At 42.0% G+C, this 14,210-nt stretch overlaps 1 protein-coding gene across 3 annotated transcripts in view; it reads right to left on the bottom strand.

Moving 5' to 3' along the window:
- The window catches only part of UTRN (utrophin), a 1,286,828-nt gene that overhangs the window by 1,033,525 nt on the left and 239,093 nt on the right, over positions 1 to 14,210 (bottom strand). For all 3 annotated transcript variants that reach the window (XM_033935605.1, XM_033935603.1, XM_033935604.1), the window contains 2 exons: positions 11,251 to 11,343; positions 3,785 to 3,862 (listed from right to left, as the gene is read on the bottom strand). In XM_033935605.1, the coding sequence (XP_033791496.1) occupies positions 3,785 to 3,862; positions 11,251 to 11,343 (171 nt within the window). The remainder of the gene's footprint in view (positions 1 to 3,784; positions 3,863 to 11,250; positions 11,344 to 14,210) is intronic.

Here is a 14,210-nt window from a genome sequence, read left to right on the forward strand (position 1 = left end):
GCAAATACTTAAGTATCTCCAACATCCTGTTATTCAACAGCCTGGTTCGGGGGTCGGCAACCTGCGGCTCCAGAGCCGCATGCGGCTCTTTTCCACCTTTGCTGCGGCTCCGGTAGTGTGTCACGCAGGCATGCAGTTACAAGTCCGGCGTCGCGGCGGGAAATAGCCATGCTGAGCAGTGAGCTCAGCACATACACAGATGAAAGCCTTGCTTGCTGATTGGTCCGGCGGCCCCGCCCCGCTGTGCCGCCGGACCAATCAGCAAGCAAGGCTTTCATCTGTGTAGTGCTGAGCTCACTGCTCAGCATGGCTATTTCCCGCCGCGACGCCTGAAAAAGAAATCATCCTGGCCGGGGTCGGTGTCATGCTCCGGAGATCTACAGCCTTCCTATCTCCCTCTTCCTTCTACCTGCTTCCGGCCACATCCCCTGCTCCGCGGCTCTCTTCGGCAACTCAGCAGCAGCTTCTGACGTCGGGGCCTACCCTCTGCGAGTCCCGCTTGTTTCAACTTCCTTTTTCCACAAAGGCGGGACTCGTAGAGGGAAGGCCTCGATGTCAGCAGCTTGTCTTGATCACCGCTGCTGACGAGTTGCTGAAGAGAGCCGCGGAGCAGGGGGGTGTTGCCAGGTGCAGGTAGAAGGGAGAGGGCCAGATGCAGGACTCGTGGGTGAGGGAGGAGAAGAGAGAGAGAAAGAGAGAGGGGAGGAAACAAAATGAAATATTTCATACTGGGCTGGGCCGGAGTGGAGGGAGGGTGGAAAGATTCTGGCTACAGGGTGCAGTAACAAAGGAAAAGGGGGGAAAGCTGAAAATGGAGATAGTGACACAAAGAAGAGAAAGAGTAAGCAGGACCTACTGAATAAGGATAGAGATACAGAGGGGACATGAAGAGGAGGTGAAATAGAGACATAGAAGTAATGCTGAAAAAGTGGGGGGGGGGGGAGATAAAGACATTGAAAGGGCAAATGGTGAACATGGGGTAAAGACAAGGACAGAGACAAATGAAGATTCTGAAAAAATGATGAGATAGGGATATAGGTGAGATGGACACAAAGAAGGGTGATGCTGGAAAATAGGTGGAATGGTAATTCTGACAGACACAGAAGGGAAATGCTGGATCAAGGAGAGATGGGGCTCAGGCTGGATGGAATGAGGAGAAATGCCTTGTTGGCCCGGAACTTCCTCTCCTACGTCAGAATTGACGTCAGGGAGCGGAATGCTGGTCAGCGCAACACTTCTGCAGGGAAAGCTTGGGACGGTGGTGGCTTGGGGGCTGTTCCCCGATTGCGGTGGCAGCAAACCGAGTGGCTTGGGGGACGGCACGGAGACAGAAAGAAGGGGGAACAGGGAGACAAAGAAAAAGTTGGGGGAGAGAATGAGGTCTGGAGGAGAGGAAACATACAGGAGGCTGGAAGAAAGGAAGAAAGATTGGATGCACAGTCAGAAGAAGAAAGTGCAACCAGAGACTCATGAAATCACCAAATAGCAAAGGTAGGAAAAATGATTTTATTTTCAATTTAGTGATCCTGTATATAGCATTAAGATAAGAAACAATATATGCAGTGTTAGATTTGTTTTATAATGGTTTTGCGGCTCCAAGTTTTTTTTTTCTTTTCGAAAACGGGTCCAAGTGGCTCTTTATGTCTTAAAGGTTGCAGACCCCTGGCCTGGTTGAAAGACAGGGCAGATTGTTGACCATTACGGCAGCTTGTTTACTAAGTACATCCTATCATACGGTGTACACTAAAATCTATACTGACGAGAGAGTGAGGGAAGCAATATATCTGATGTGATGTCAACACAATCAAGTGCAGTTAAAACCAAACGAAAAATGTTCACTCAGAAACTCCAAAAATAAATGCCCCAGCAGCACAGTAATGACATCTGAACTATGTTCATCTATTTTAGTGGTATGGGCCTTATATGCATCAGTAGAAGCACAAGGAAACCAAGCACAATCAAAATGAGAAAAAAAAAGAAACAAATGGAAAGCAAGGAAAACAGTTTTCTGGCCATTGTCTATTTTTCTATAGTTACTGAGGTGACCGAGCTCGCGGAGATGGGGCGGAAACGGGGGCTTTAAATTTTAGTCCTAGTAGTTTGCCAGTCCACAAAATAATTCTTTTATTTCTGCCGGTCCACGGGTGTAAAAAGGTTGAAAAACACTGCCCTAAACTGATGGGTTGCCCTGAGGGTGTCTTACGAGGAGGAGGGCTTTGGCATTTGTGAAAACAAAAGCCTGTGCTTATGTGTGCACGTGTGTGTACATGCGGTGATGACATTACACACAGACTTTTCCAAACATCTGTTTGATAGCACAAATTGTAAAAGCCAGAAGATCTGTTTAATAAAAAGATATAGGCAAAGATTACAGGGGAGTGAATGGGTTTGTTGCATGCTGTTCTTAAAAAAACAGACTGACTTGTTTAAAGCAAAAATTTCCATGCCCTATGTGCTTGGGGGAAAAAACCCAGCTAGTCGAAGAATGAAATACCTTTTGTTCCTGAGATAATGAGCCATGAAGTTTTCAAATGGGAGGAAAAGACTGTAAAAATACACAAGGACTGTGAATTCAACTATATATGCTCCTCTGAGGCTGTACAGGGCAGTGGCTAGCGTGACATCACTAATCCAAGATGGCATCAATTAAAGCTCTTCTTTGATAACCGTCGACCAGTTCTGCCTCACTTAGGCCAGGAGAGTTAAAATGGAAGTACACTTCTCCCTCCGTATTCGCGGTAGATGCGGGTGGAACCTAGCCGCGAATACGGAAAAACCACGAATAACTTTTTATATGTCATTCGCGGTTTTGTGTAAACACCATCGTTTTTACTATTGAAACTGCAAATAACTTTTCAATTGTTATTTGCGGTTTTTTGAAAAAAGCCACTATTATTACTATTTGTGGTGGTGGGAGGGGGAAGCTTCCAAGGCCGAGGAGAATGATGATGCATTCATTCCATGTTTTATAGCATTCTAGAAGCAATTTAATTTGGACCATTGTTAAAAATGGTTGGTGCTACAACTTGGTGTTGCTCTGTTGAATATAGTTTAATTTTTTGGGACTATTATTCATGGGACTGACTGTCTACTCAGTTTTAGACTATTCTGCAAAAACAGAAAACAAACCTACCTAATAAATAAAAAATGTCATCACATTTTCTACAGACTAATTTTACTCTCTTCCTTTGATTTTCTTGAATGTACAGTCAAACCTTGGTTTGCGAGCATAATTCGTTCCAGAAGCATGCTTATAATCCAAAGCACTCGTATAGCAAAGCAAATTTCCCCATGGGACATAATGGAAACTCAGACGATTCTTTCCACAACCCTCAAACTTTAATACAAAATACTGTATGTACTCGTATTGCAAGACCTCACTCGTTTAGAACAGTCACTACGCTCTTGCAGCATCAGAGAGAGAAGAACCATCGGCTCAGTTGTGATGATGTGACGCGTGTATACCGTATGTACTCATATTACAAGACTTTGCTTGTTTAGAACAGTCACTACACTCCCGCAGCGTCAGAGAGAGAAGAACCATCGGCTCAGTTGTGATGTGTGTATACTGTATGTACTTGTATTGCAAAACATTGCTTGTATATCAAGTTAAAATTTAATAAAATGTTTTGCTTGTCTTGCATCCATCTGCAGTTTTCTTTGTGTTGCTTGTCTTGCAAAACACTTGCAAACCAAGTTACTTGCAATCCAAGGTTTTACTGTATATGTTTACTTAGATATGATAATTACCTATGAAAGAGAAGTATGAAAAGACTTCACTTACGTTGTTCTGGTGTAAAACTTGCAGCACTCTGTTGACATTGTTCAGTGCATGTACCCGTGTGGAACCACGCTCCTTGGGCTGAAGGATAAAAACACATAAACACTGAATACACAGATTGCTAAGAACTAAAACCTCAATGTTCAAACAAACAAAAAGAAATAAAACGTGTTACACAGTTCAAGGCCGTAAGCCTTCAAAGTATTGTACATCCTACAACGTAAGCACTGAAACATGCCTTTTGTCTTACAGACTGAGCAGCAAATGCCAAGTTAATTCAGCCTGTACTAATAACTCAGAAGCACATTCAGAAATAGTAGTGTCAGAAATTCACATCAAGGGACTACAAGGGAAATATCTGAAAAAGGCCTTCAAGTCGAGAGGGTCTATTTGAAAAGATACAGAAACAGTTGTTTCCTTCCTTCCCCGAGACCCATATGCACTGCCAAGATCTGCCTGGGAGGAATTTATGCCACTGAGAAGCAATGTTACAACAACCCAGCTAACCAAGAATCTGGATGTACAGACATGCTCCCATGTATAGCTGTTCCACAGCAATACTTAAGACATTAACTTCCTATACAACTTTTTCTCTGTATTTGGGGATTAAAAGAAGCCAACACCTGTTTGTTCCTAAACTGTGGCATTAGATTCTTATAGACTGATAAATAAGGCTCAAGAGAGTTTCAGAAAGCAGCTGCAGGCAGTGTCAAAAGACACCCCTTCAAAAAAGAGAAAAGAAAATATTTTTAAGAATTCAATACACCCATCAGCTCGAGCTACATAATACTTGAAAAGAAAAAATACATTGGCTAGGAAAGCAAGGCTTAAACATCTGGAATATAGTACATTTATTACATCGAGGGGAGTGCTCATGAGAACTTCAAGCATGATATAGGAGCGTCAAGAGAGCTTCAAGCATGACACAGAAGAGAGCGTCAAGAGAGCTTCAAGCATGACACAGAAGAGAGCGTCTAGAGAGCTTCAAGCATGACACAGAAGAGAGCGTCTAGAGAGCTTCAAGCATGACATAGAAGAGAGCGTCAAGAGAGCTTCAAGCATGACATAGAAGAGAGCTTCAAGCATGACATAGAAGAGAGCGTCAAAAGAGCTTCAAGCATGACATAGAAGAGAGCGTCAAGAGACACTGAGGCATTCTGCAATGTCTATCCGATAAGTGCCTGGATCAGGATGAAGAACTATGATGCCTTGACAATGCAGCTCTCCTGGACATTGACCTTTGATGTAGACTCTGAGATCGAGTTCTCGATGCTAGCATGGCGTGCTGCTCGGACTGGGCTGGTACCGGATGTGTCGTGACTGGTGGTTGTACTACATAAGTCTGCAACATCGTAGCCAACTCTCTCTGAAGCAGTTCTCGTATCTTGTCCCATAAGGATAGCATCGGTACCGTGGCAGTTCTTGGTACAGATGGTAGTGGGAGTGTCAGGTGCTGAGGCGTTAGTGACCTCGATGACAAGATATGTCTCAAAGGGTCACCACTTGAAGAAAAGGTGACCTCGTTTCGGGGCATGAGCGTTTGGGATATGCCGATGGTATAAACCCTCAAGACAACACTAACGTATGTTTGAAAAGGGAAGAGTTTATATGCTTCTTAGCTTTCTTAGCCGATTCTCCTGATGGAGGCAATACTGATGACACTGATGTTGAGCGCTGTGTCAGTGCCTACTCCAGTAACGATGCTGACATTTTTGAGGCTCCTGAAATCGCTCCAAAAAGTTTTTCGAATTGAAGCTGACGAGCCTTAAGTGATCTCTTTTACAATTTAGAACAGTGAGGGCAAGAATCAAGTTGGTGGTGAGACCTAGGCACTGGACACACCAGTTGTGTGGGTCAGTAGCCAAAACAGTCCTGTTGCACTGACTGAACCGCTTGAAGCCACTAGAAATAGAGACAAACACCGCTGTCACTAAATCAAATGGCTCAATTGTCCAGGGAGGTCGAGTAGATATAATACCGAAAAAAGCTCAATGCTCCTGGGCTGAAAACAAGCTGAGGCGAGCCCGAAGGTCCCAAAAAAAAACCAACAAAAAACTGGTAAAAATTCAATAAAATGTTACCAAGGTGAAGGAAAAAGAAAATAATGAAGAAACTATAATAAAATTTGAACAGGAAGGCACTAAAAAAGTAGTTTGATGCTCAGGAGAAAAAACACACCGCTTCACAGCTCTGCGGAAAACTGAGAACCGATAGTCCCACAAGCCAATGTCAGGCAAGGAAGGCACCAGCGCATACCTGGTACAGGCAGTCTCAAGACTTGCAAAAAGTTTAAAGTTAACAGCACACTTTTGCACTGTCCATGGATGATGTCACCAACATGTGAGAATATACTGTCTGCATGTCCTAGGTTAAATATTGTAACTCTTGCTCTACTTTTTCAATATCTTGAAGAATCAATTGACAAAATATATGAAATACAGGATCCAGAAGATCCGGAGGAACCCAAGCACTTGTATACCACACATCTGAAAAGGCTCCTTGATCTCTATCTTGTCAATTGTCTAAGTTGTAAAGAGCAGATAAATCTAGCAAAATCCACTCTAACTTGAAAAGCATCATGTCCATATGCAGTTACAAAATAAAGTCCATTTGTCAATACTGAAATTTCATCTGTAATCAGATAGATCAATCACCATGAATAGTCCCTTTGGTAAGACCTCATATTGTGTCTCCCTTGGATCCTGGATTGTCGTGCTTGATCTTCTCTGCCCAGAGTTTTCCAATTGGCCCAACCTGGCCAATTTCTTCCTCGTCCTTTGGTAATCCTTTGCCCCTCTTTCTTACTTTCTGCAACATAACTTTTTGTGGTTGTTATAAATGAAGAACTGTGCCTAACTGTGGTTTTGAATTCAAGTTTAGATTTTTGAGGAACAGTTTTTTTTCTCTCCCTTCTTTATGGGAGTTTAATTTACTGTTCTGTTTCCCGAACTTGAATAAAGTGAGCCAACGATTTAAAAAAAATGGAATTCTGTTTAAGCAACAGACTAAGATATAGCCCATACTTTGATGTTGAGGCTCAATGAGTTGGTAAATAAAACAACAGTGGCCAGTTTTCATATTTTAACAAAAATAGCAAACCGGTGTGGATATTAAATAGATGTTATTTATAAAGCAAGACCACAATGTAATATATAGTTCAATCAGAGTATAAAATTCACTTTTCAAATACTTCACTGGGGGAGCCATGATGGCCCCCATCACTACACCCAAAATCTGCTGATTACCTCTCCTTCCATAAGGATGATCTTATCAGGTGGCTTGAAAGTATGAGACACACTGAAAACCCTGAATTACATTTCTGGCACCTATATGTGACATGGCCACAATTCTATAAATGGAGCTGTCACATTGATTGGCAACACTTTTGTAGGCAACTGCCAATCCCAGCACTGTTTATAAAATCCAGACCTTAGGGCAGGGGTGTTAAATTCCCTCCTCGACTTTCATTGTATGCTAATAGATCTCATGCATATCCATTGGGGAAATCCTGAAAACCCGACTGACATCCCTGCCTTAGGGCATTAATTTTATAAATTATTTTTTCACTTTTACAGCAAGTGTTACTATGGAATATACTGTATTTGCCGGCGTATAAGACGACTGGGCGTATAAGACGACCCCCCCAACTTTTACAGTTAAAATATAGAGTTTGTTATATACTCGCCATATAAGACTACCCCTTCTTCCGCACACCTTCTGCACAACAAATAAAACTTAAAAGAACATCAGAATTTATTTCAACAATTTTAATTAATTCACTAAAGCTGAATAGAACAATAAACCCATGGGAGCTGCCATGCTATTTGTTTTCTAAACTGTTAACCAAACTGAAACTGTCAATGATAGAAGGAAGATAACACATAGAGGGAGAGAGCAAGTGCCGGGCAAGTCCCTAGCAAGTTTGCTGGCATGACAGTTTCCCTTTAAAAGCCTTCAAAAGCCTCCTGTTCGCCCCTGCAACTTCCTTAAGGGCTAGACTCCACACACGGCCGCATGTGCGAGAGACGTAGTAAAGAGAAAAGGGGTGGGGCAAGAGCGCCGCTGCTTCCCGCTGCGCAGGATGAAGGAGATGGCACCCTTGTCACACTGATGTCCCGCCATGGCCCCGCTGATGTCCCGGCAGGTTTACTAGTACCGTAAGCACCGTAAGGAGGTAAGGAAGGAGATGTTAGGGCATGTAAAGTAAGGGCATGTAAACAGTACCCGGCGTATAAGACGACCCCCGACTTTGGGGAGGATTTTAAGGTACTGAAAAGTCGTCTTATACGCCGGCAAATACGGTAGTTATTAATTGTGGGTAACTATACATGTGTACAGCTGTTTCATAAGGCCTAAGCTGGCCTAGCAAAAGTCTTGAAAAATAAAAAAACAACCAGAGTCCACAAAGATCATTAACAAAGTAACATAGTAGATAATGGCAAATAAAGCCCTGTATGGTGCATCCAGTCTACCCAATATTATATATGCATACATGTTCTTTTATTTTGTTAATCTTTATTCATTTTTAAAACTCACAATAAGTGTAACATATCATACAATCATTTATACTTTAACATCACTTAATATATCATCAAATTCTAACTCGTATCAAATATCCCCCCTCCCTAATACCCAACAGTTATTCATAAGCAAAAGAAATCATAAAATATTCCCACCCTGGACGTGTATGAACAAAAGGGAAAAAATTAATATTTATTCTATGCAGTAATTTCAATCTTTACAGTATCTTGTTAATGGCTCCCAAATAACCTGAAATTTCTTAAAATTTCCATGCTGCATGGCAATTATCCTTTCCATTTTGAATATGTGACACAGAGTTCCACCAAAAGCTATAATTCAGCCGGTCCCAATTTTTCCAATTATTCGTAATCTGTTGTTGCATGCATGTTCTTGATTTGTCCTTGACATTTTCAGGCACAGACTTTAGAAGTCTGCCCGGCACTGGTCTTGCTCTCCAACTACTGAAGCTGTCATATGTCTTTTACTGGCAGAAAATATATTTGCCCTCAGATTTCATAAAATATTTGTCATCATTTGCCTCTAATTTAAATTTCATCCATGTTGTGCATTTGATAGAAGTAGTAAGCTATGATTTTTGTGCACCCTTATTTTGCTTTTTAAGTATTCAAGATTTGATATTTGGGGTACACAGTCACATTTGATAGACTTTGTTCTTTAACTGGAATAAAACAGTCTTTTTAAATATTTCACATAGGCATTTTTTTTATTATATTACTCCTCCACTACCACAACACCCTACACCCCTCCTTAAGTGTAAACGTTTCAGCAAAGGAAGTCATTGTGCTAATTTATTGTTATTTAGGGTGTTATATAATATCTAAAATACTAAAAAAGTGATCATAAAATCAGGTACAAAAATTTATTGCCCAAGCTTACAGAAGAAACCAGCAAGAAAAGGGGGGGAAACAAAAATCCCCAGCACTTTGCACTTTATGTGGCCCTTTTACTAAGTTGTGTAAGGCACTGAAATTTAAACAGATTTGGAGTCCACTAGGTTCATTTATTAAAGACCTTTAAATTAAGATATAACAAAGGGTGAACATATACTAATTCCTATTGAGTTTATTACTCTTCATACACATCTAGGGGGGGAAGGTTGGGTTTAAGGGGAGGGTAATTTTTGGATATGATTTTCAGCATAAGTTTGTAAGTGCTGTTTAATTGAAATTCTCATGGTAACTGTTGCACTTTGTAAAAGTTATTTTTATAAAATCAGTAAAAAATTATAAAAAACACGCCTAATGCACCTTAAATTAGCATGTCGTGGAATGCGCTTAAGAGTCCTGCAGTGCCACTTGTGTGCTAAAAAGTCATTTTAATTTTTTTAGGGTGATCTGTCTGTGGAGGTAGAGATTTGACCCTCCATCACTAATCAGTTAGCACAGCTACACTACCGCATGCTAACTGGTTAGTTGAGGAACAGTGTGTGAGCCTTTACCACTAACAAAATGGGTAGCATTAAGGCCCGGATTCTCTATAGGGCGCCAATATCAGCAATATAACCTAAAAAGCAGCCGCCGATCGCGTGTCAATCACACAACGGCGCCCTATAGAGAATCAAGCCTCTGCAAAAGATAGGCACCGAAAAAGTAGGCCAGGATTTTCTGGGCCTATATTTCCGGTGACGAGTCAAAAGCGCGCGAGAACAAAGGCGCGCCAACAACTGAGCGCGGACAACTGAGCGCAGGGCTTAATCGCACCGAAGAAAACCCGTATTTTAAAGGGCTCCGATGGGGGTTGGGGGGGAACCCCCCCCATTCTACTTAATAGGGATCGCGCTGCCTCAGGCTGCCATGTTGGGGGGGGCGTGGGGGTGTAACCCCCCCATTCTACTTAATAGGGATCGCGCTGCCTCAGGCTGCCATGTTGGGGGGGCGTGGGGGTGTAACCCCCCCATTCTACTTAATAGGGATCGCGCTGCCTCAGGCTGCCATGTTGGGGGGGGCGTGGGGGTGTAACCCCCATTCTACTTAATAGGGATCGCGCTGCCTCAGGCTGCCATGTTGGGGGGGGGCGTGGGGGTGTAACCCCCCCATTCTACTTAATAGGGATCGCGCTGCCTCAGGCTGCCATGTTGGGGGGGGCGTGGGGGTGTAACCCCCCCATTCTACTTAATAGGGATCGCGCTGCCTCAGGCTGCCATGTTGGGGGGGGCGTGGGGGTGTAACCCCCCCATTCTACTTAATAGGGATCGCGCTGCCTCAGGCTGCCATGTTGGGGGGGGCGTAACCCCCCATTATACTGAAAACTTAAATTTTTCCCTAGAAAACAGGGAAAAAGTTAAGTTTCCAGTATAATGAGGGGGGGTTACAACCCCCCAAACCCCCCCACAACATCAGCGCGATCTCTATTAAGTAAAGTGGGGGGGTTCCCCCCCACCCCCCGTCAGAGCCCTTTAAAATACGGGTTTTCTTCAGTGCGATGAAGTCCTGCGCTCAGTTGTCCGTGCTCAGTTGTCGGCGCGCTTTAGACTATGAACCATATTTCCAGTGCCTATCTTTGTTGTGAATCGCGCCTATATAGACACTGTAGGCTGCCTAACGCCACTTCCGGCACTAGCCACACCCAGCATAAAGCACCTGCCTAGGCACGATTCCAACATGTATTATTTAGACGCCGGTAGGCACTTTAATGCTGCCGGTTTTTTGCTGTTTAGAATGGTGTTTGTTAAGTAACTTAGGTGCCGGTAGGGTGCCTACCTTAATTTAGGCGCTGTTTCTTGAATTTCCCCCTAAGTGCACATGCAGTAATATTTTTCAATGGCTGCGTGCTAATACCAACATTAGGGCATGGCCATTAATAAAAAAAATGGAAAAAGACCATTTTTACAGCTGTGAGAAAAATCTGTGCAAGGGCACACTAAAGACACTTTATACCCCTGTTTAGTAAAATGAGCCCCACAATAGCAATATTAGCCACATTCTTACCAGAGAGCGTCCTACGAGTCCCTCCAGAAGATCTAGCAGTTTCCTTCCATCTCTCAGGTCTACAAACAGATCCTTCAGAGGAGGTTTTCCACTCTATAACACATTAAAGCAAAAACAGAATATCTTACAGCAGTAAGACACTTGGAAGACTGTCTAGCACAGTGGTCTCAAACTCAAATCCTTTGTAGGGCCACATTTTGGATTTGTAGGTACTTGGAGGGCCGCACAAAAAATAGTTAATGTCTTATTAAAGAAATGACAACTTTGCATGAGGTAAAACTCTTTATAGTTTAAAAATCTTTCCTTTTGGCTAAGTCTTTATAATAATATTGTAATTTATAGCTAAAGAGACATATGATCAACTGTTTTATTTTACCTTTGTGATTATGATAAACATATTGAGGGCCTCAAAATAGTAACTGGCAGGCCGCATGTGGCCCCTGGGCTGCGAGTTTGAGACAACTGGTCTAGCACTTGAGCTGAATGCTTCCACGTTTCTATCATTTGTTCTTTTACAGGAAATCTTACACTTCACTGAGTTTCCAGCAATGAAGCATATGTTCCTCCTTCAGTATACAGGCAGTCCCCAGGTTAAAAACGAGTTACATTTTTAAAGCTGTTCTTAGGACAATAGAACAACAGATGATCCAGTGTCCCAATGTCTAGATGACAGTGTCAGCATCTATTAGATTTAGAACTGTCCAACATTTGTAACCTAGCCGGGGTCCAAAAAGATCTATGTAACAAGAAAAACCATGTTTATTTCATAGATGCTGACGCTGTACATCTCATCCTCCAAGTCCAAATTCGCGGCCATCAAGACGCTGAAATATACTGCTTTATCTCAATGCTCCAAATGTCTCTAAGACTAGATTTTGATTTTTTATTCAAGAATTCAGATATTAATTTATATTACCGGGCAGCCTGATGTCCTAGCAAATCTGTCTGGAAGCATAGGACCTGCAAGTTATAATGATTTTTTAGATTCCGCCAATCAGGGAACTCCTTCTGAATGGCCTGCTTCAACTGCAAACACTTATAATTTTTAGACTTTAAAATACCTTTGATACTCAACTTTTGGAAGTCAATATGGGGAAAGATTAATAACATACTGGAATCATCAATTCCATTGATATATAAGGTAGTCATATGTGGAACATTATTACATATTAAGCCCCCCATGGACCGTTATAAATGCCAACTTTTCCTAATTAATACTGGGATAGCTATGCAGATGGTAACTCATAACTGGAAAAATTATGAACGCCTCAAATTTCCTTTTTGGTAGGCAAATCTATGCTCCAGCTATAGGTACGAAAAAATGAATGCTGACATGTTGGGGCATAGTAATTTATTTAAACTGGTTTGGGGCCTGTTGACATCTTTTATTACTTCACTATAGTTGTCCTTTGTTTATAATTTAATTTTTGTTTATTTTCATACACATCCAGGAAAGGGTGGGAGGGGGGAGGCTATTTCTATTTCTATCCTAATTTTAGCCCTTTGAGTATATGCATCCAGGGTGGGATGACATTACTATTTTAAATAGGGAAAGGTTATTGAAAGAATCTATGTTTTTGTGTTTTTATTGATTAGTCATTGGGTGGAGGGAAAAATAGTTGTTCATGCATATTTATTTGTATGATGAATGTGCTTTTATTGACTTAGGGCTCCTGAGATCACTAAAGAAGGACATCATGTTTCGGAAGATTGAAAGAACTAAGCGGAGAGAGTGACCTGCTACTAGGTGGCTGGACACAATGACAACTACTAAGGGAATGACACTGGAGGAACTCAGACTTGCATTTGAGCAACTCCTTTTTGGATCTTTAACTCATCAAGTCACTGAGACTCTAATTTGAGTCGATGGCACCTAACACACACACTTTTGTGCCTGGGACAATAGAGGGTTAAGACTCTTGCCCAGCCACAGTGGGAATCAAACTCAGCTCCCCTGTTTCTCAGCTCACTGCACTAAACCATTAGACTATTCCTCCACTCCTGTCACTGGTTTATATAATCCCATACTATTCTCTTCTTTTCTGAATACTGCATTTGAATATTTGCTCATTAGTATTGTTTTTTTCTTGGCTCTCCTATACAAGTACATAAACTCAGTCCTTGGAGAGCTAAATACAGGATATTTCTAATGAATATGCATCAGATGGATTTGCATACAGAGGAAGTAATACACAGGCAGAATTCTCATGTATATTCATGACCGTTCTGTGGCCCTCCAAGATGGAACCTGTAAACCCCCGCTATATTCTATCCTCCTCTTCTCCTCTCCCAGCCCTATCCATAAACTTTCACCTCTTGCTATGGTAGCTGAAAAAAATTCTACAATGTCAACATGCTTATCATATAAAAAACACACTGAAACAGATACACACAAGTCTATTTCTGATGATATTTTTTTTTTAAAAAGGCAAAGAATATTCACCCAGTTATTTATAACTTACACTGAGCTCTTCAAATGCAACAGCTAAGAGATTTAAAGATAATAAAAGATCAAAAAGGAAAGTACTTTAGGAGATGTAATTCTTTGGGGGTTTGGAAAGTAATGGCCTTATGGTTTATTTCTATTTGACATCTATTTTCCCACCATTTGTTTCCCAGATTGGGATCATCAAATATAAATCTATCAATATTTTCCTGCTCTCTGCATTGATATAAGCAGGTCATAATGCTGTGACCCACAGAGCATACCTTTTCTGTCCTCTGTCCTAGCAAATAAATGTAGTTCCACTCCCCTTCTACTCTCTACTTCAGTGTATCTTAAACTGTGCGCCGGGGCACACTAGTGTACCTCCTGAGATTCCAAGTGTGCCGTGGCACACTGAGGAGGAAGAGAGGTGCCTGACAACTTACTTTCCTATGTGGTACAGCGCCAGTGCTGCCCGATTTGCCGAAGGCCTTCATGTTTCCCCCTTCTCTCTAGCGTCCTCCGGCTTCCCCCC

This window comes from Geotrypetes seraphini, chromosome 3 (genome assembly GCF_902459505.1).
Source record: "Geotrypetes seraphini chromosome 3, aGeoSer1.1, whole genome shotgun sequence".
In the NCBI taxonomy this organism is placed as follows: Eukaryota; Metazoa; Chordata; class Amphibia; order Gymnophiona; family Dermophiidae; genus Geotrypetes; species Geotrypetes seraphini.